Raw genomic sequence first — 21,580 nt, forward strand, 5'->3', positions numbered from 1 at the left:
GGGAGTTCATAATAGGAGGAGAGGGGTCCCTAATAGGATTGGAGGGGGTCCCTTATAGGAGGGCGGAGCCTCAGTTGGGGGGACCTCAGCAGGGAGGGGCCTTTTAATTTATATCCACGTGTAGCCCCCCTGCATCTTACTGCTCCTCTCCGTCCCACATATCGAACATGTATATAAAAGCCCTAATAATAATTTATGCTCTTTTCCTTTTCAGAGCCCGTACAGGACCGTCCTTCGGGAGAATGCCATCCCAACCATATTTGACCTCACTAGTCACCTCGGAAACCCCGGCAGACGCAGGAAAAGAATAAAGGAGCTGGTAAGGATGTTCCCTGTATCTGCCCCTGAAATAGATCAGAACCGCTTCTCCCCCCCGAGCTCGGCTTGTCCCCTCTTTTTTCCCCCCGAGCTCGGCTTGTCCCCTCTTTTTCCCCCCGAACTCGGCTTGTCCCCTCTTTTTCCCCCGAACTCGGCTTGTCCCCTCTTTTTCCCCCCGAGCTCGGCTTGTCCCACGTTTCTCCCCCCGAGCTCGGCTTGTCCCACGTTTCTTCCCCCCGAGCTCGGCTTGTCCCACGTTTCTCCCCCCGAGCTCGGCTTGTCCCCTGTTCCTTCCCCTGGGCTCGGCTTCTCCCCCGCTGCCCCGCATGGCCCATACATTGATGTGTTGGAGATTTCCTGCGGAGGAGTCTCGGAGCAGCGCTCACGTGGTCGGGGGGCTCAGCAGAGCGACACTATCCTGTTATAATGTAAGTCAGACACCGATCTCATGGAGCAGCCCCAGAATGGCCGTACTCCCCCCCACTTGGGCGCTGTGCGGAACAAAGGGGGCACTGATTTAGCAGCCTGTAGGTGGTCCGTGAGACGGTCCCTGTAAATTTTGGGGAAAAACTGTGTAATGTGTGCAGTGCTGCACCATTAATTCCCAGGATCGGTGGGGGTCCCACAGGTTGGATTCTACCACTGTACCAGATAGACATCCCCCCCTGGACCTTACATTTCATCTATGGGTGACACCTCTGGGGCGGACGGTGCGGGATGAGGATGGATCAGGACTGTATTGGGTCATGTTCCACTCTGCAGAAATGCTGCATGTTTTTCTCCAAATGCATAAAAGCAATCTGTTCGGATTATTGCGTTTTTGCAGAATTTTTTTTATTTCAGAGATGCTGGAAATCTGCACTTAAAAATGAGACTGCGTTTTTTTATGCGTTTATTTTCGGGATCCCTACAGTAGCCTATGGATGGGGGTGGGGGGTATGCAGCACAAAATGCACAGGGGGCCGGGGTCCTCATGGACTCACATCCTCTTCACTTGCACTGTTCTTTACCCAAGAAAGCAAAGGGGAAGAAAAAAACAAACCGACCCAAAACCTGCAGCTTTTCTTCTTTCCTTTCTTGGATTCTCGCTGGATCCTCTGTCTCTGCGGCCGTGTAGAGTAGTCATCATCCTCTGCTCAATCGCTGATGGATCTTTTTTTTAACCTTCTCCTCCCGTCATTCATCTTATTTCATTTCTCCTCAGAGCGAAGAAGAAATCCGGATATTGAAAGAGCGGAAACGTAAGTGATTTCCCTTTTCTGTCTTAGCGTTTATTATGGGGGTCAGTAATCAAATGTGACTGGGTCTGTATCACCGCCGAGGCTTCATTATTGGCACTGGTGATGAGTGAACGTGCTCGGACAAGGTGTTCTCCGCCATGCTCAGGTGCTAAGCGACTGTCTCCGGCGCGCTCGAATAATATGTTTGAGTCCCCGCGGCAGCATGTCTGATTGACATCTGCAACACATGAAGGGTTTCGATTGCCTTACAAACAGCAAATCCCGTCATGTGTTGCAGCTGTCAAAGAGCCGTGAGACATGCAGCCACGGGGACTCAAACATTATTTTTTGAGCACGTCGAAGACACTCGGTTAGCACCTAAGCATGGCGGAGAACGCCTTATCAGAGCACGTTAGCTCATCACTAGCACTTGAGAAACCTTTAGGGCTCTTTCAGATGTCCGTGATAATTGGTCCCATGTCGGCTCGCAATGCCGCACATCTGACTACGACCGTGGTCTGTGCCCGGCTCTTAATTCCCGTCATCGATCATCAGGCCGACTAATCAAAAAAAGAGCAGCGGATGCCATCAGATAAGAGCTGCCCACCCCATTAACCTGAACACCCCCAGGCGATTGTCCGTTTTTCCTCCCCTTCTTCCAGGACCCATACCTTCTTTTTTTTTTTTTTTTTTCCATCAATACAGCCGTATCAGGGCTTGTGTTTTTGCAGGACGAGTTGCACTTTTGAATGGCTCCTTTGATTTTACCATATAGTGTACTGGAAAATGGGGGGAAAAAAAATACAAGTGCGGGGAAATTACAATAAAAGTGCAATTCCACAAATTTTTTTATTTTATTTGCCATGTTCACTATACGATAAAACCGACCTTTCATTATGATTGTCCAGGTCGGTCCGAGTACGCAGATACCAAACATGTCTAGTTTATTATTTGTAAGTGGTAAAAAAAAAAAGTAACAGAATTTTGCATAAAAAAAAAAAAAAAAAGTTTTTGCTTTTGTCGCCATTCTTCGAGACCCGTAGCGTTTCTCTTTTTCGTGATCTGGGTGACGGCTTGTTTTGTGCCCTGAGCAATTTTTATTAATCGCATTTTGGGGAATACGATATTTTGATCGCCCGTTATTACATTTTATTGCAAAGTTGCAGCAGCAAAAAAAACCCCAAAAACGTAATTTTGTCTTTTTTTTTTTTTTCTCTCGTTACACCGTTTACCTATTGGATTAATTTATTTTATATTTTGATAGCTGGGACATTTCTGAACGCAGCGAAACCAAGTCTGTATTTTCTTTTTATTGTCGTATTTTTAACGGGGCAAAAGGGGGTGATTTGAACTTTTTTTTTTTTAAATGGTTTTTAAAACTTTTTTTTATTTTTTTTATTTTCAATAGTCCTTTTAGGCGATTTGAAGCTGCGATCTTCCGGTTATATAGCAGGACTTCATCACTATGGGTAGCAGAAATCACTATGTCTATGAGCCCTGGTTTTCACAGGATTGTGATGAGAGGCATAGGGGTCTTCTGCAGACCCCCGGCTGTTACAACAACACATAGGCGCCCAGCAGTCACATGACAGGGGCGCCGGTTGCGGGTATCAATGACGTGCTTCCTGTCTGCGCTTATTAAATGCCGCCGTCAGTGATTGATGGACCAGATCCTGCAAATCCAATCGCACCAACTCCAGTGATTGGCGTCCATTCATCTTCATCTGTCTCCATCAGTTTCCTACATTAATTCTGGTCGTACGTCACAACAGATAAGCGTAAGTCCCAGCGCCCGTACGGAGGCGGGTATATTTATATCGCCCCCATGGTATAAATACTTTCATCGCGCACATGCTCACCACTGATGAAGAAATAATCAGAATAACTAGTCTGATCTATAAGGTGCCAACATGGCTTCACTCCGTTCTGATTACTGTATATATCTGTATATTGCATTTGCGTGAAAATAATCCTGAGCCCAGGACGACGCCTTCTGGCGCTGCCCCGGTTATCCGCATGGGATCCGTCCAGTGTAAACTGATCCTAGAAAACAGAAAATTGTTGAAGGTTATTTAAAGCAAAGTATGAATCCTGGTTAGGAGCCGAAGCGTCTTCAGAGCAGACAGGCGCTGGTTGTGTTGCACAGTCGGCACCAGCCTGTAACTGCAGATCTGCAACCAGCTCCAATCGCTGCATTTTAACCATTTAACCCCTTCACAATATCCACCGTGCAAGTCGGACGCGGTTGTATGGAGCGGCTCAAGCAGTGAGCCCGCCCCGTACCCGGCAGGAGGTGATGGCTGTGTGTTACAGCCAGGACCTGCCGCTAACAGTTGCGGGTGGATCAGTGCTCCACCTGCTATTGTTAACCTGTTAAATGCCACATTGCAGCGGCATTTAACACGCAACGACTCGCAGGATCAAGTGACCTAGGAAGACTAAGAAAAAAGCTATGAAAGTTTAAATTGCCTCCTTGACCCTCTTCAAAAATTAACGAAATTAAAAAATAAACCTATTTGGTATCGTTCTGTCCAAAATAAAAAGTCTGATCTAACAACATGTGAAATTATTGAAACCGTACTGTATATGCCAAAAAGAAGTGAAATATCAGAACTCTAGAATTGTCTTTTGTTTTTTTGGTCACCGCGCTTCCCGAAAAATTGCAATAAAAAACTTTTAAAAGGTCAAATGTACCGCTGAAAATCCTCAGTCCTTGAGGTCCGATTGAAGTCGATGTCTGCCACCTGACTGCTCAGTGGTCGTATGAAGCTGTAATATGATCGTCATGTAAAGGCCATGGACACCTCAGGTTACATGTGTCAGTGGTTACCTCCAGTGACACCAGTTTTAGCCTGCAGTCGTCATCCCGTCATTTGTTTTTAGCACAAATGATTTGCAGTTTGCAGCCAGATCCAATATTCAGACTTTCCTCCCAGTAATTCATGCTGGATGTGAAGTCTGTGTCTCCAGAGGGCCGGCTGTCTAATAACAGGAGTGCTTTCCTCCCTATATACAGATAGATCTGCCCTTCCTAATAACAGGAGCGCTTTCCTCCCTATATACAGAGTGATCTGCCCTTCCTAATAACAGGAGCGCTTTCCTCCCTATATACAGAGTGATCTGCCCTTCCTAATAACAGGAGTGCTTTCCTCCCTATATACAGAGTGATCTGCCCTTCCTAATAACAGGAGCGCTTTCCTCCCTATATACAGAGCGATCTGCCCTTCCTAATAACAGGAGCGCTTTCCTTCCTATATACAGAGTGATCTGCCCTTCCTAATAACAGGAGCGCTTTCCTCCCTATATGCAGAGCGATCTGCCCTTCCTAATAGCAGGAGCGCTTTCCTCCCTATATACAGAGCGATCTGCCCTTCCTAATAACAGGAGCGCTTTCCTCCCTATATACAGAGCGATCTGCCCTTCCTAATAACAGGAGCGCTTTCCTCCCTATATACAGAGCGATCTGCCCTTCCTAATAACAGGAGCGCTTTCCTCCTTATATACAGAGTGATCTGCCCTTCCTAATAGCAGGAGCGCTTTCCTCCCTATATACAGAGCGATCTGCCCTTCCTAATAGCAGGAGCGCTTTCCTCCCTATATACAGAGCGATCTGCCCTTCCTAATAACAGGAGCGCTTTCCTCCCTATATACAGAGCGATCTGCCCTTCCTAATAACAGGAGCGCTTTCCTCCCTATATACAGAGCGATCTGCCCTTCCTAATAACAGGAGCGCTTTCCTCCCTATATACAGAGTGATCTGCCCTTCCTAATAGCAGGAGTGCTTTCCTCCCTATATACAGAGCGATCTGCCCTTCCTAATAACAGGAGCGCTTTCCTCCCTATATACAGAGTGATCTGCCCTTCCTAATAACAGGAGCGCTTTCCTCCCTATATACAGAGCGATCTGCCCTTCCTAATAACAGGAGCGCTTTCCTCCCTATATACAGAGCGATCTGCCCTTCATAATAACAGGAGCGCTTTCCTCCCTATATACAGAGTGATCTGCCCTTCCTAATAACAGGAGCGCTTTCTTCCCTATATACAGAGTGATCTGCCCTTCCTAATAACAGGAGCGTTTTCCTCACTATCTTCCTAATAACAGGAGCGCTTTCTTCCCTATATACAGAGCGATCTGCCCTTCCTAATAGCAGGAGCGCTTTCCTCCCTATATACAGAGCGATCTGCCCTTCCTAATAACAGGAGTGCTTTCCTCCCTATATACAGAGTGATCTGCCCTTCCTAATAACAGGAGCGCTTTCCTCCCTATATACAGAGTGATCTGCCCTTCCTAATAACAGGAGTGCTTTCCTCCCTATATACAGAGTGATCTGCCCTTCCTAATAACAGGAGCGCTTTCCTCCCTATATACAGAGCGATCTGCCCTTCCTAATAACAGGAGTGCTTTCCTCCCTATATACAGAGTGATCTGCCCTTCCTAATAACAGGAGCGCTAAGAAACCTGTTACAGTTAAGTTGACTGTTGACCTAAAAACTTAAAGGGAAGGTGCCATAAAAAAAATTTTTTTTACAGCAATTGTAAAAATGTAAAGAATTAATGTTTAAATTTTCTTAAAAAATATTTTCATTTGTTTATAATTTAGTAAAATATGAAAAATAATTTGAAAAGTTTTGGAATTTCCACTTTTAAACACTAGGGGGAGCAGCTGCTGAAATTTCAGAAAAACCTCGTGTACAACTAGCTCACATGACAGCACTGCAGTAATTATGGGCGGAGTCTGCTGACGTGTGTGATGTCACTCCTCTCCTTCCATGTGTTTGCTAAGGGATGAGAGGATTCAGGAACCCAGTAAGCAGCCATTTTGTTGGTGACTGCAGAGTAAGGCTGCCGTCACACTAGCAGCATTTGGTCAGTATTTTACATCAGTATTTGTAGCCAAAACCAGGAGTGGAACAATTAGAGGAGAAGTATAATAGAAACATCTGCACCACTTCTGCAGTTATCACCCACTCCTGGTTTTGGCTTACAGATACTGAGGTAAAATACTGACCAAATACTGCTAGTGTGACGGCAGCCTTGTACTGACAAGTAGACAGTCACCGAGGATGGCAGGCAGCAAGGATTCTGGGAGATATGTGGTGGAGGGAGCAGGGTGACAGCAGCACAGAGTATTTCAGGAGAGCAGTGTGCTGGTCTATGGAGGGCACCATGTTCAGTGCGCGGAGCAGCCAGGGATTGTACACAGAGCGCTGTCCTTTATACACATGGATGGACCGTCTGCTCCACAGAAATCCAGGAAACATTTCTGTGGATTGATGGCCTGTTCTGATCCAGACATTGCGTGCAAAGATCCTAATCCCCTCCTCAGATCCTGTCTTCTCCATCCTGTCCTGGCGATGTGTGAAAGTGAGACGACAGGCGAAGTACGGGGTGACGCTGGGAAGGAAATGTAGCCATGTAGTAATGATAAAAATGAGACCCCTCTCTTCAGCTGCCTCACCAGCCCTGACTGCACCTAACTGAAGGTCATGCTGCCCCCTCTATTACCCCAGACCTGCGTGCAGGTGCTCAGCCAGAACCACCATAGAATGGGTCCGCTTTCTGAAGATAATACTGCCATAGTGTTCTCACATAATACCGCTATATAGATCACACATAATACCGCCATATACATCACACACAATACTATCAAATAGATCACACAATACTGTCATACAGTTCTCACATACCACCATATAGATCACACACAATACCGCCATATAATTCTCACCTAGTACTTCCACATAGATCACACATAATCCCACAATATAGTTCTCATATACCACCGTCATAGTTTTTACATCATTCCACAACACTGATCAAACATAATATTGCCATATAGATCACATATAATACCGTCACATAGATCACACAATACTTGGCGGCATAATGTGTGATATTATATATATATTATAATATCCCGGCATAATGTGTGGTCTTTATGGGGATATATATATATATATATATATATATATATATATATATAGGCATTATACGTGATCCATATGGTATTGTGCTGCTCTAGGGAGGTGAGAGACGTATGGTGGAAGGAGCAGGGTGACAGGAGCACAGTATTTCAGGACAGCAGTGTACTGGTCTGTGGGTGGGAGGGTGTGCTCACACTCACACGCTCGCAACTGTATACTTATAGCCTTTACTGGCTATTAAAATGGGGGACACCCCCCAAAAAAAGACGTGGGGCCCCCTATAATTAATAACCATGAAATATTATGCAGACAGCTGCGGGCTTACATTAATAGCCTAGGAAGGGGCCATGGATACTGATCCCCCCCCCCCCAGGCTAAAAACATCAGCTCTCAGCCGCCTTTTACATGCGCCTTTTCTGGCGATTTGCCTGGCAATTTCCACTTACCCTGTAGCGGTAGCAAGTGGGGTTCATGTTTGTGGGGTTAATGTCACCTCCATATTGTCCGGTGACATCAAGCCCACGGCTTAGTAGTGGAGAGGCGTCTATAAGGCACCCATCCATTACTAATCCTATAGTTGTATTGTAAATACTCGGCCAGAATAAAGTCCTTTATTAATCTTTTTTAAACCATACCGAACGCATAATCCTCGACTCCCTCATCTCCCACAACAAAAATAATAAACCACATTGAGGAAAGACACGCAGGGGGGAGAGGAGTGCATAGGAGTGGATTAGATACTGACTGCTGAGCCGTGTATCTAATCCTGGCCTGTGTGATACCGACAGCTGAGCCGTGTATCTAATCCTGTCCTGTGTGATACCGACAGCTGAGCCGTGTATCTAATCCTGTCCTGTGTGATACCGACTGCTGAGCCGTGTATCTAATCCTGTCCTGTGTGATACCGACTGCTGAGCCGTGTATCTAATCCTGTCATGTGTGATACCGACTGCTGAGCCGTGTATCTAATCCTGTCCTGTGTGATACCGACAGCTGAGCCGTGTATCTAATCCTGTCCTGTGTGATACCGACTGCTGAGCCGTGTATCTAATCCTGTCATGTGTGATACCGACTGCTGAGCCGTGTATCTAATCCTGTCCTGTGTGATACTGACTGCTGAGGACACAGTACACGGGACAGTATTAGCTACCCAGGACAGAGGTAGCAGTGGTAGGTGTATATAGAGGCAGGTAGCAGTGGTATATAGAGGCAGATAGTGGTATACAGAGGCAGGCAGGCAGTGGTATACAGAGGCAGGCAGGCAGTGGTATACAGAGGCAGGCAGGCAGTGGTATACAGAGGCAGGCAGGCAGTGGTATACAGAGGCAGGCAGGCAGTGGTATACAGAGGCAGGCAGGCAGTGGTATACAGAGGCAGGCAGGCAGTGGTATACAGAGGCAGGCAGGCAGTGGTATACAGAGGCAGGCAGGCAGTGGTATTCAGAGGCAGGCAGGCAGTGGTATACAGAGGCAGGCAGTGGTATACAGAGGCAGGCAGTGGTATACAGAGGCAGGCAGGCAGTGGTATACAGAGGCAGGCCGTGGTATACAGAGGCAGGCAGTGGTATACAGAGGCAGGCAGGCAGTGGTATACAGAGGCAGGCAGGCAGTGGTATACAGAGGCAGGCAGACAGTGGTATACAGAGGCAGGCAGACAGTGGTATACAGAGGCAGGCAGACAGTGGTATACAGAGGCAGGCAGACAGTGGTATACAGAGGCAGGCAGGCAGGTAGCAGGGGTATGCAGAGGCAGGCAGACAGTGGTATACAGAGGCAGGCAGTGGTATACAGCGGCAGGCAGACAGTGGTATACAGAGGCAGGCAGTGGTATACAGAGGCAGGCAGTGGTATACAGAGGCAGGCAGTGGTATACAGAGGCAGGCAGTGGTATACAGAGGCAGGCAGTGGTATACAGAGGCAGGCAGGCAGTGGTATACAGAGGCAGGCAGACAGTGGTATACAGAGGCAGGCAGTGGTATACAGAGGCAGGCAGGCAGGTAGCAGTGGTATACAGAGGCAGGCAGGCAGTGGTATACAGAGGCAGGCAGGCAGTGGTATACAGAGGCAGGCAGACAGGTAGCAGTGGTATACAGAGGCAGGCAGGCAGTGGTATACAGAGGCAGGCAGACAGTGGTATACAGAGGCAGGCAGACAGTGGTATACAGAGGCAGGCAGACAGTGGTATACAGAGGCAGGCAGACAGTGGTATACAGAGGCAGGCAGACAGTGGTATACAGAGGCAGGCAGACAGTGGTATACAGAGGCAGGCAGACAGTGGTATACAGAGGCAGGCAGACAGTGGTATACAGAGGCAGGCAGACAGTGGTATACAGAGGCAGGCAGACAGTGGTATACAGAGGCAGGCAGACAGGTAGCAGTGGTATACAGAGGCAGGCAGTGGTATACAGAGGCAGGCAGACAGTGGTATACAGAGGCAGGCAGGTAGCAGTGGTATACAGAGGCAGGCAGGCAGTGGTATACAGAGGCAGGCAGGCAGTGGTATACAGAGGCAGGCAGGCAGTGGTATACAGAGGCAGGCAGGCAGTGGTATACAGAGGCAGGCAGGCAGTGGTATACAGAGGCAGGCAGACAGTGGTATACAGAGGCAGGCAGACAGTGGTATACAGAGGCAGGCAGACAGTGGTATACAGAGGCAGGCAGACAGTGGTATACAGAGGCAGGCAGACAGTGGTATACAGAGGCAGGCAGGCAGGTAGCAGTGGTATACAGAGGCAGGCAGGGGTATGCAGAGGCAGGCAGACAGTGGTATACAGAGGCAGGCAGGCAGGTAGCAGTGGTATACAGAGGCAGGCAGGGGTATGCAGAGGCAGGCAGACAGTGGTATACAGAGGCAGGCAGTGGTATACAGAGGCAGGCAGACAGTGGTATACAGAGGCAGGCAGTGGTATACAGAGGCAGGCAGGCAGTGGTATACAGAGGCAGGCAGTGGTATACAGAGGCAGGCAGGCAGTGGTATACAGAGGCAGGCAGGCAGTGGTATACAGAGGCAGGCAGTGGTATACAGAGGCAGGCAGTGGTATACAGAGGCAGGCAGTGGTATACAGAGGCAGGCAGGCAGTGGTATACAGAGGCAGGCAGTGGTATACAGAGGCAGGCAGGCAGTGGTATACAGAGGCAGGCAGGCAGTGGTATACAGAGGCAGGCAGACAGGTAGCAGTGGTATACAGAGGCAGGCAGGCAGTGGTATACAGAGGCAGGCAGGCAGTGGTATACAGAGGCAGGCAGACAGTGGTATACAGAGGCAGGCAGACAGTGGTATACAGAGGCAGGCAGACAGGTAGCAGTGGTATACAGAGGCAGGCAGGCAGTGGTATACAGAGGCAGGCAGTGGTATACAGAGGCAGGCAGTGGTATACAGAGGCAGGCAGTGGTATACAGAGGCAGGCAGACAGTGGTATACAGAGGCAGGCAGGCAGGTAGCAGTGGTATACAGAGGCAGGCAGGCAGTGGTATACAGAAGCAGGCAGACAGTGGTATACAGAGGCAGGCAGTGGTATACAGAGGCAGGCAGACAGTGGTATACAGAGGCAGGCAGGTAGCAGTGGTATACAGAGGCAGACAGTGGTATACAGAGGCAGGCAGTGGTATACAGAGGCAGGCAGTGGTATACAGAGGCAGGCAGGCAGTAGTATACAGAGGCAGGCAGGCAGTGGTATACAGAGGCAGGCAGACAGTGGTATACAGAGGCAGGCAGTGGTATACAGAGGCAGGCAGTGGTATACAGAGGCAGGCAGTGGTATACAGAGGCAGGCAGTGGTATACAGAGGCAGGCAGGCAGTGCTAGGTGCTATATAGGGGCTGGTAGCAGTGGTAGATGCATAAGAAAATAAAAACCCTGTACTTACCTTCCGTCCTCTCCCAGGAAGTGCTGAGTCATGTTCAGGGCAGAGCAGTGTGACGATCTCCCTGCTCTGCTCTGAACAGGTCGGCAGTGATTGCAGCCTGTAATGTAATACTAAGTACAGGCTGCAATCACAGCTCCTCACTGCAGATACTTACCCTGGACCCTCGGCAGCAGCTTCTCCCAGCAGCAGCTTCTGCCATCGCACGCACTGAGCTGTGTGTGCGATGGCAGAGGGAAATAAACAAAATGGCCGCGATCTCCTCTCACAGCTGTGACGCGGCAGCTCAGTGGGCGTGGCCAAGTCACAGCTGAGAGCAGGAGATGCGGTCGGAGCCCGACCATTGGCTCCTATGCCCATGGCTGCCGTAAGTGAGGTGTGCAAGTGTCGTGCCCAGACACTTACACCCACACTAATGAAAATGGCGGCCTCCAGTGGTGAAAGTAAAAGTTAATAAATAAAAAAGTATGAAAGAGGTACATTTACTTTTGTATTAAAAATAATTGATTGTATAATCAATAATTATTAATATAAAAACTAAAATCACGGCACCCTCCCTTTAAGTATAATTAGGAAAATATCATCATTTATTTAATTAGGGTTTCTCCCTAGATTAGGCAATCATTACCAGTGGGGTCCCATTGATCTGCTGATTGAGAGGATCACAGCGCCGTCCCTTAGATAGTGGCGGTGTCTGGTATTGCAGCTCAGTTCCTTAAGTGAATGGGATTGAGCCGCAGTATCGGCCACTGCCAAAAAGATGTTTGGAGAGTGATGATGGTTGGAGTCCATGAATGGCCTCTCCTAGGGATGGAAAGATGTCTCCCTCCCCGCGTCGGACATTTTTTTTTTTTTTGACGCCCTGGCAAATATTTCCTGTCTATACAGGAACGGAGGTGGTATTCGGATTACAACACAGTTTCCTCATGGCGTCCAAATCATTCCTTGATATTGAGCTCCTGATAGCGCTCGTACGTCGGCATCCCGAGCTGTACGACCCTTGGCACGACTCCTACAGCGAGCTGGCGAGGAGAGGGACCGTCTGGAACCAGATCTCCTCCGAGATATTTATGGACTGGGACAGCCTGAACCCGCAGCAACGATCCATGAAAGGTGGGTAGAAAAAAAGTGAAAAGATATCTTAAGATGCAGAACTTCGCAAATACTTCTGCTGCTTCTACTCCAGTCACAGCTAAAGCTGCCTTCAAGTTTCTACTTGCAATCTCTTAAGCTGTCCCTTTTTTAAATTTATTTCCTCCAAGTATTGCACTAATATACTTCACGGGGGGGTCCCAGAACGGCCGTCCACAGACAAGACCCCCTACCTCCAAGGAGTGCGATCATTCCCACCATTCAGTGCCCAATATTGCCAGTGCACGCCATAATATACAGCAGCAGGATACTTACAGAAGTTTAATTGCAGCTCCGGATGTGACTAGAGTACAGGGCATCATTGCAGATATAGCAAAGCATTTGCAAATCTAATTTAAAAAAAAAATATATATATATATGTATATAATCTATTACTTTATTGTATGACTTAATGGGGCAAAACCTGTGGTTTATTTCCAGTGCGGGAGGTGCAGACACAATGGCACTTACTCAAGGAGAATTTTCGACAGGAGCTCCACAGGCAGATGGGCCAAGAATTGCCTCCCCCCGGGGCCGAGGTACCTGCCTGCCCCCATTTCAAGGAGTTAATGTTCCTTCAGCCAGTCGTGGTTGACAAGTAAGTCTCACTTCCAAGTTCTCGATCTTCTTGCAGCCTGGAAAGCGTTCAGAAACCATCCCAAAATCTTGTTTTTTTTAGGAAGGCTGTCCAGCAACCTGCCGCGAGGAGGACAGGCGAGGAGACGGATGATGACCCGGTTCAGGTTGTGTTCATCAAGGAAGAGCCTCCATCACCCCCAGACTTCATAAAGACCGAGTCCGAAGCTGCCGGACCCCATTATACCATCCACCCCCAACATTTCCAAGAGGATCTAGAGGAAGAAGATCCTCACATGGACTTTGCTCGGTGTCTTGTACCTTACTTGGCTCGGGTGCCCGACAGCCAACAAGCGAGTCTTCGAATGGCGCTGACCAATCTCATCTTCTGTTATATCGAACGTAGCCAAGGAGGCGTCCCCACGGTCAGCCCGCGGCTGATGCGCTACATCTCTGCACAAGACGAGCCGCCACCGTGAACCCACCCTTACCTCTTTCACATAGACGACTCTTGTCCATCACCCCCTCGCTCTCTGGTGGTGGCATCTGCTGGAATCCTCCTTGACCCCCCAGTTTTAACACATTTTACCTGCGCTGACACATTGTAACAAACGGGCAGGAGAAAGAGCTGGTTTTCATTGCAGAGATGGCAACTCCAATGTAACAAACCCTCGGCTGTGAGATTCATGGGGTTAATTTAATTTTGTAGCCTCTAGTTGTAAACTTAGTGTTTTTCATTCATCGCCTGGGAAGGGTGCGGAACACAAAGTCTATTAGAAAGACGCACGGATTTTCGTTGTTGTAACGTGATGACCTTTATCCAGGATGATAGGTGGGGAACACAAGAATGAAGGGTTGCAACTCTGGTTTTGAGTGTAGTGCCGGTTTTGCGTCTAAACTGCAGCGCCCCTGGGCAAGGGACAAAACTAGAGGCGGACGCAACATTGCATCAGTGCTGCGCCACTTCATTCTCGGGATCCATGGTCGCCCCATAGGTCGGATCTGTAAGCAGTTACAGCTGGAGGTCACATTCTCCAGAAATGGACTCAGCACCCTCTATAAAGCCGTCTTGGCTCTCGTGGTTCAACAGCAGACAGTGTCTCTGCTAACCGAACGTGAAGCTAACAATGACCTTGAAAATGCGGGAAATGTTTTTCGAATGTCCACCACACAGTCGGACGTCATCGGCATGGAGCGCCGGTGAAAGTCCAGATTATTTTACTGCATTACTAGACTTTCTGGATTATCAGAGGGCAAGTTTGAGAGTTTTTAATTCTACCTTAACCAAGTTCTGGTGAAAATGGACTTGCCCTTTAAAGTTGACTGTCACGCGAATCCACCGCTACCTACTGTTCCTACCTCGTTCACGTGGCATCGGATGACTGGTACAGGAGAAGGCGGCAGACCCTAATGGCCAGAAGCCCGTGGTCAAAAGATCATCACTGTTTAGTTTGGCTTGGCCGCTTCTGGCCATACATGTTCCCAATGAACGTAGCAACCGTTGAAGCGAATGGCTGCCCAAAAAATGCCTGGATGGGCCACGTCCATCAAAACACAAGCCACTCCTTATAAAAGGACTCTGTTTTGGTTTCTGAAGGCCATACGTGAACCTCCCTTATTCCCTATGAGAGTATGAGGACAGTGGTGGTCTTCACGAGAAAAGCCCCCTTCTAAATAATTTTTAAAGATGTTCTCAAAATGACCACCTATAGGTGACTCTAGCAAGATAATTATTTTATTCCTCCTGGAGAACAGCTTATTTGCTTCATTTTCCCAGGTTGCACTGACTGTACAGCTGGCTCTCCACAAGGAGACCCTCAATCAGATACACAGTGGCTCTTCAGAGTTTGTGAACCCTTCTGAATTTTCCGCATTTCTACATAAATTTGACCCAGTGCTGCATCAAATTTTCACACAAGTGCTAAAAATAGATACAGAGAAAAAAAAACCAAAGGACAAGAATTCACTTCTGTGCCTGGCAAGAGTATGTGAACCTTTAGATTTAGCTGATAAATGAAAGTAGACTTTTGGATTTTCAATCAATGGGATAACAATCAGGTGTGAATGGGCGACCTGTTTTATATAAAGAGCAGGGATCAATCAAAATTTGATCTACGCAACACACGTTTGACATGAGCAAAGAAGATCTCTGAGGATCACGGAACTAATTGTTGATGCTCATCGGGTTGGAAAAGGTTACAAAATCATCTCTAAGGAGTTTGTAACTCCAACAATCCACAGATTGTGTACAAGTTATTAACCTACCCAGAAGTGGTCGACTAACAAAGATAACTCCAGTAGCAAGATGAGGTCACAAAGGAACCCAAGGTAACCTCTAAGCAACCAAAGGTCTCTCTCACGTTAACACTGAGGACACTGAACAACAATGATGAGCAATGGAAGCAATGCAAGGAAAAAGCCAAAAAGAACATTGCTCCCTGTCTGCAGTTTGCTCTAGATCCCCTGGACAAGCGAGAAGTCTACCGAAACGATGATTTGTGGTTGCATGAGACCAAGAGTAAAGGGGGTCACATACTTTTACTACTCAGACTTGTGATATTTGATCATTATGACAGTGTAATATTTTTGATTCATTTGTTAGATTTGTTTCTCTTTATTTACTTTTAGGACTTGTTTGAAAATCCTGATGTAGTTTTAGGTCAAATTAATTCAGAAATATGGAATATTCTGAAGGGTTCACAAACATTCAAGATCTACTGTACTAAAGAACACTAATTCACGTGAGAACGACTGTAAAAACAGGGAAGGGTCCTCAGTGGCTTTCCTATCTCACTTAGTCTCTAAAGAAAAGTGACTATGAAGCTGTTACTCCTGCGGATTGGGGCGCGGGCGCTCACATTTTGTTTTGTTTTTTTGTATATGTGCTATCCTGACGAGACTATGTCCGATCATCGATTTTACCGGTTATTATGGCTGCACCCTACCATGTTTTAACCAGTCACCCTGCATATTGGTCGCCAATGCCGCGGTATCTCTTCTATTCTGTGATGGTGCCGGTGTAATGTAAATGTCTTGTAGATTATCCCCAGTAATAGTTAAAGGGGTTATTCCATTTTCACAGATCGGTCGCTCAAAATCTTGAACTGCTTGAAGAAAAAAAAAAAAAAAAGTAATGAAATTCCCTTCTACCACCTCTCTTGCTCTATGCCAGTGATTGGCTGCAGCAGAGACCTCATGTCAACAAGCCCTGCCTTCAGCACGACCACAAAGCCCAGTGATTGGCTGCAGAGGCATCGTAGAAACGGCTGAAGGTAAGTAATGCTCACTTTATTATTTTCAAGCAGTTCCAAACTTTGTACCATTGAACTTTTGAAAAATGGACATCCCCTTTAAGAATGGATCCAACTAGTTTGTAATTGTAATATTATTTTTCTTTTTTTTTATAGAGAAGTAAAGCAAACAAATAAAACTATGTACGTGATCCAGAATTGTGGTCTGATTTGTCGCTGTCTGTATCTACTTTCTGCTGATTTGTATCATTCACCTAAAATCCGCAGCTGATTTACAACAAAATCCTAGTGCGAGGCGGATAGTGGCTGCATTATAAAGAATTAATAAAAAAAATCTAAAATGTCATTAAGACTAAATTCCTAAGTTCCCTTAGTTTTCCAATAACCTTAGTTTTGTCTACGGAGGAGCTCGCTGTAGTGTGAGCATCGGCTCTTCTCCTAACGCTCTACGACAGGTTTCTGGCAGAACAACAAGACCGCGGTCATCTCGCTGTACCGTCGTGATTACCTCCAGACTAAGCCAATGTGATTTACTAATTTATTAAAGATATTCAGGAATTTATTCATGATTACTTTTTTCTTTCCGGGATCTTGCATCGATGGCCTTGATGGAGCGTCACGGTCTAGTCATAGTCTTATCGACAGGCATGGGCCATGCCGATGTATCTAGCACTGCAGGATAGTGAACGGTGCTGCGCTAAGCCACAGAACCAGACACGACCACAAGGCTGTGGTGACTTCTACTTTGTTCCTGTCGATTATTGCCCCTGGGATCAAATTTCCCCCCACGATCACACATCCGATGGTTGTATTAGCATGATTGCAGGAGAGGAGCCAGCTCATCAAGGCACAGGTGTACAGATGCTGTGCGGCACCCGGGGGGATATGCAGCAAAAAAAGAGAAGAAAAGCCAGGACTATTTGGAGAAATAAAAAATAGATGTATAAATTAAAACACTTTTATTAATAGAAAAACAACATTAAAAAAGAAAAAACAAAAATTAAACATGAAAAGGAGACCAAAACCGACGCGCTTCGAACACTGTTCTTGGTCGTAGTCGACCACAAGATTGGCCCCAATAAATGTCCCTATGTAATACATCTGCACCAAATCACCACTATTTGCTTGATTTATTTGTTTGTTTTTTTTAAATCTAAGCGATATGAAAACCCTTTAGGCGTTCGACCTGCTTCTGACTCTAAAAGTGTGAGCAGAGCTTCCATGACTTCTATGGGGGGTGATAAGACACTAGACATAAAATAAAATTGTCGGCAGCTTTAACCACTAACACAAAGTAGACTTTATAATTTGTGGATTGTGGGCCTTGAAGGGAAACACCTGGTAACAAGTGACCTGTAGCCTGTCCAGTCCGGGATCTGGATGCTCCATGGGGGAACATCAAAAAGCAGATTTCTTTTTTTTAATAAATGGGAGCGTCTGGCCACAACTTTTTGCATGTTTTTTTACTTGCAGGAGACATTTGCTACATCGCCGGGATGCGCACAGCATGTCAGACGTTAGGTGTACTTTTTTAGAACTTTTCTGACTTTAGTCACTTCTTGCCCCACTTTCTCAGAGGCATTCAAAAATTTTGGGCATTTTGGTTTGTATGTTGCACAAATTACCTAATTTACTTCTGTTATCCCCAAAGCCATTTCCAGCGTTCGTGTATAAATATGTAGAGCATGTTTGTATGGACTGTCACAAGAGCAGGGCCAAGGAAGGCGATGTCTGACAACTACAATGTAATACAGAATTGTTCTGACTGTGCCAGTAGAGCAGTGAAATTCAGTTTTGGTCACATTGTTTTCTGTCTGATGCAAAACAAAGAAGTCACAAACATTACTTAGAATTCAGGTCCATGCAGTTTTGCCATTGTTCTTTTTAGTTTTACCAGTTTTATTTGCTCTGCATGACATTAAATTAGTTGTCCATATCGCTGTGGAGTCGGTGTCCATTTTGGTGGTGTCGGTATAAAATGGACCGATTCTGACTCCTAAAATATATAATAAATTGGGTACAGTAGTACAATGCAGTAAATGTTTTCATAGAATTTGCGAAAGTTCTGAAATGTCGTATAAATGTCTGTTCTGTTCCTGATCTAAGGATCTCGGCTTTTAGTTGAGATGAATCTGTGCTGCAATTTATGTATATTCTCAGTAGTGAGGTAGGGCTGTGGAGTCGAAAGTTTGGCTTACCGAGTCCACAACCCTGGTTGTCAAAGTCTTGGTTGTCCAGGATAAGTCAACAATATCAGATCAGAAGAGGTCCGACACCCAGCACCACCATCGATCACTTGGTTGTTGAGAGCAAACTCAATTCTGTAGGTCATTCTTGGAAAATTGTGTATCTTCTGTGCAGTAAACAGTTGTTTTTTATCTTTTTCTTTCAGTAGATGCTTCTGTCATGCCTTTGCAAGAAAACCATGAGGGCAACAACAATGATGTAGAAATCCAGATAGAAATTGAAGACTCAGAAGAAAGCACGCCAATGACCGATGAGGAAAGATATAACAAGGACTACGTAAAGTCTTTGTTCGAGATTGTGCTACTGATGGGAAAGCAAAATGTTTCCTTGGAAGGACGAAGTTTTAAAGATCCAGATGGAATTTATTCCCCGGACAACTTCCAGGCCCTTCTTGATTATCGTATAAATTCTGGGGATGAAGTTCTCAGAAAGAGATTTGAGATGCTCGCAGTCAATCAGGAATACTGCTCACGCTTTCAGCAGGAGCAGATCTTGGAAGTTTGCGATAGCTGCATAAGAGAGGAGGTGATGCGGGATGTGCGCAATTCTCAATTCTTTTCAATTATTGTCGAAGACGCGGTTGACTTGGCTGGAGAAGAGCACATGCCTATTTTCATCAGGCATATAGACGACGCCAACAACCTCCACGAAGACTTTGTTGGGTTCCTCTCTTGTGAAGGGGATGCTGAAATCATAGCCATGAGCTTCCTAACGACCATCACAGAAAAATGGAAACTAAATCTGGAATATTGCCGCGGACAGTCGTTCATTGCTTCCAGTAAATTCTCTTCTAAAATGAAAATTGTAGCGTCGCGGCTATTGCAAAAGTGTCCCCAAGCAACATATACGCTCTGTTCTTCTTGTGCCTTGAATATTTGGTTGGCAAAATCAATACCTATTGCTGGTGTTTCGGTGGTGTTGGGGACTTTGGAAGATATTTATTTACTTTTTAGTAAGACGCCCAGCTTACAGTACGAGCTGGAAAATGCCATCACCAATCTTTTTATGGACAATATTGAAAAGGGTAATGAACTGAAGGAAATCCTGAGATCAGAGTGGACAAGTAGGCACGATACCTTTGAAATTATAGTGACTCTCCTTCATTCTCTTGTTTTCTGCTTGGATGGAATAGCCTGCGATAACTCCTCTAGATGGAATACGAGAATCACCGCACGCGCTTTTCAACTGTCCAGTGCCTTGACGGATTTTGACTTTGTCGTCACTATAGTCATATTGAAAAACGCTCTATCGTTTACTCGAGCTTTTGGAAAAAACTTGCACGGGCTGATTTCCGATGTATTTTCTGCAGCCAACAGCTTAACTGCAGTTTTACACGCTTTGAATGAAGTCATGGAGAACATCGAAGTTTATCACGAGTTTTGGTTTGAGGAAGCCACAAACTTAGCCGCCGAGATCGACATCCCGGTAAAACTTCCAAGTCGTTTCCGTAGAATACAGCACACAAACTTGCAACCGGACCTAACGTCAGAAAACTTCTATAAAGAAACTCTTAGCATACCGACCATCGAACACATCATTCAAGGACTGAAGGACATATTTTCTGAACAGCACCTGAAGGCCCTCAAATGCTTGTCACTTGTTCCATCTGTTATGGGCCAGCTAAAATTCAGCACCAGTGAAGAACATAATACAGATCTATATAAATATGACCTTCCCAGTCCCGAAACGCTCTCTGCAGAACTTCACTGCTGGCGTGTCAAGTGGAAACACAGAAGCAAAGATGTTGAGCTTCCATCTAACATCTTCGAGTCTATTCATCTCCCAGACATAAAATTTTTTCCCAACGTTTACGCCCTTCTTAAGGTTTTGTGCATTTTACCCGATTTTAAAGTCGAAAATGAGAAATTTGAAAGTGGACGAAAGCGTCTGAGGTTCTACTTAGAGAGCACACCCATGGAGCAAAGATCAAGTCAACTGGCCTTCGTCAACATAAGCTATGACTCCAAACATGATTTGGATGTAATGGTGGACATGTACATGAAAATTGTGGAAAATAGCGATAAGTTTGAGTCCACATCTCCAAGTTCGGAAATTGTGGTCGAAGTTTGATGCCGATTGCACATAAGTCCAATATTTTTGTTCTTAGTTGTCAATAATTTTGTGTTTTTCCTGCTTTGGAACATAAAATTTGCCATTCTGTTGACCATCTGCCAAAAAAATGCAGTTTGTTACCAAAACTTTATAAAATGATCCATGACTAGGGCATATTCAGTATTTCGACCTAAGTCGACCCTAACATTGTAGTTCTGTACAGAGAATCTTTATACTTGGAGACGTTGCGAAGAAATTTTAATAGATTTGATTTCTGCACTGTATATTAATTACAGGAGTAGTACAGAATAGCCAAGCTATAGAGATGGGGAAAGAAAAGTGTACAAATATTGTACTGTTTGTATTTTTATACTGAAATAGTTGTGGTTTTTTTTCTAAGACTTAACGGAACAAAAATATAATCTTGTTTTCCTTGCAGAAAGTAATTTTTAAACTATTTTCTCAAGTGCCGATTTTACAGTATGTCGATTATCCACCCACTTTGAACAAGGGACTTCTTTATTGTCTATTTTATCCCTTATTTAAAGGTAGACTGGCACAGAATGAATGTTCAACCCAAGTACCGGTGCTTGGTGCACCCTGGGTTTGGCCAAACACTCCAGTATGACTTACCACCTATTTTGTTTTTTTTGTCTAACTCCACCCTTCTCTGGCTCTATAAAACCAAAGATAATCAGAATTGAAGGATGTACAGTTATATGAAAAAGTTTGGGCACCCCTATTAATCTTAAGCTTAATGTTTTTTAAAAATTGTTTTTTTTGCAACAGCTATTTCAGTTTCATATATCTAATAACTGTTGGACACAGTAATGTTTCTGCCTTGAAATGAGGTTTATTGTACGAACAGAAAATGTGCAATCTGCATTCAAACTAAATTTGACAGGTGCATAAGTATGGGCACCCTTATCATTTTCTTGTTTTAAATACTCCTACCTACTTTTTACTGACTTACTAAAGCACTTTTTTTGGTTTTGTAA

General features: G+C 45.6%; 1 protein-coding gene across 2 annotated transcripts in view; it reads left to right on the top strand.

Moving 5' to 3' along the window:
• Positions 1-20,694, top strand: part of THAP12 (THAP domain containing 12) — a 33,533-nt gene extending 12,839 nt beyond the window's left edge. The window contains exons 3-5 of one of the 2 annotated variants that reach the window (XM_077298730.1): positions 215-319; positions 1,523-1,559; positions 18,676-20,694. In XM_077298730.1, the coding sequence (XP_077154845.1) occupies positions 215-319; positions 1,523-1,559; positions 18,676-20,600 (2,067 nt within the window). In that variant the 3' untranslated portion in view covers positions 20,601-20,694. The remainder of the gene's footprint in view (positions 1-214; positions 320-1,522; positions 1,560-18,675) is intronic. The other variant, XM_077298731.1, reaches the window with a different exon arrangement.
• The last annotated feature ends 886 nt before the right edge of the window (positions 20,695-21,580 follow it).

The sequence above is a fragment of the Ranitomeya variabilis genome, chromosome 3 (assembly GCF_051348905.1).
Source record: "Ranitomeya variabilis isolate aRanVar5 chromosome 3, aRanVar5.hap1, whole genome shotgun sequence".
Lineage (NCBI taxonomy): Eukaryota > Metazoa > Chordata > Amphibia > Anura > Dendrobatidae > Ranitomeya > Ranitomeya variabilis.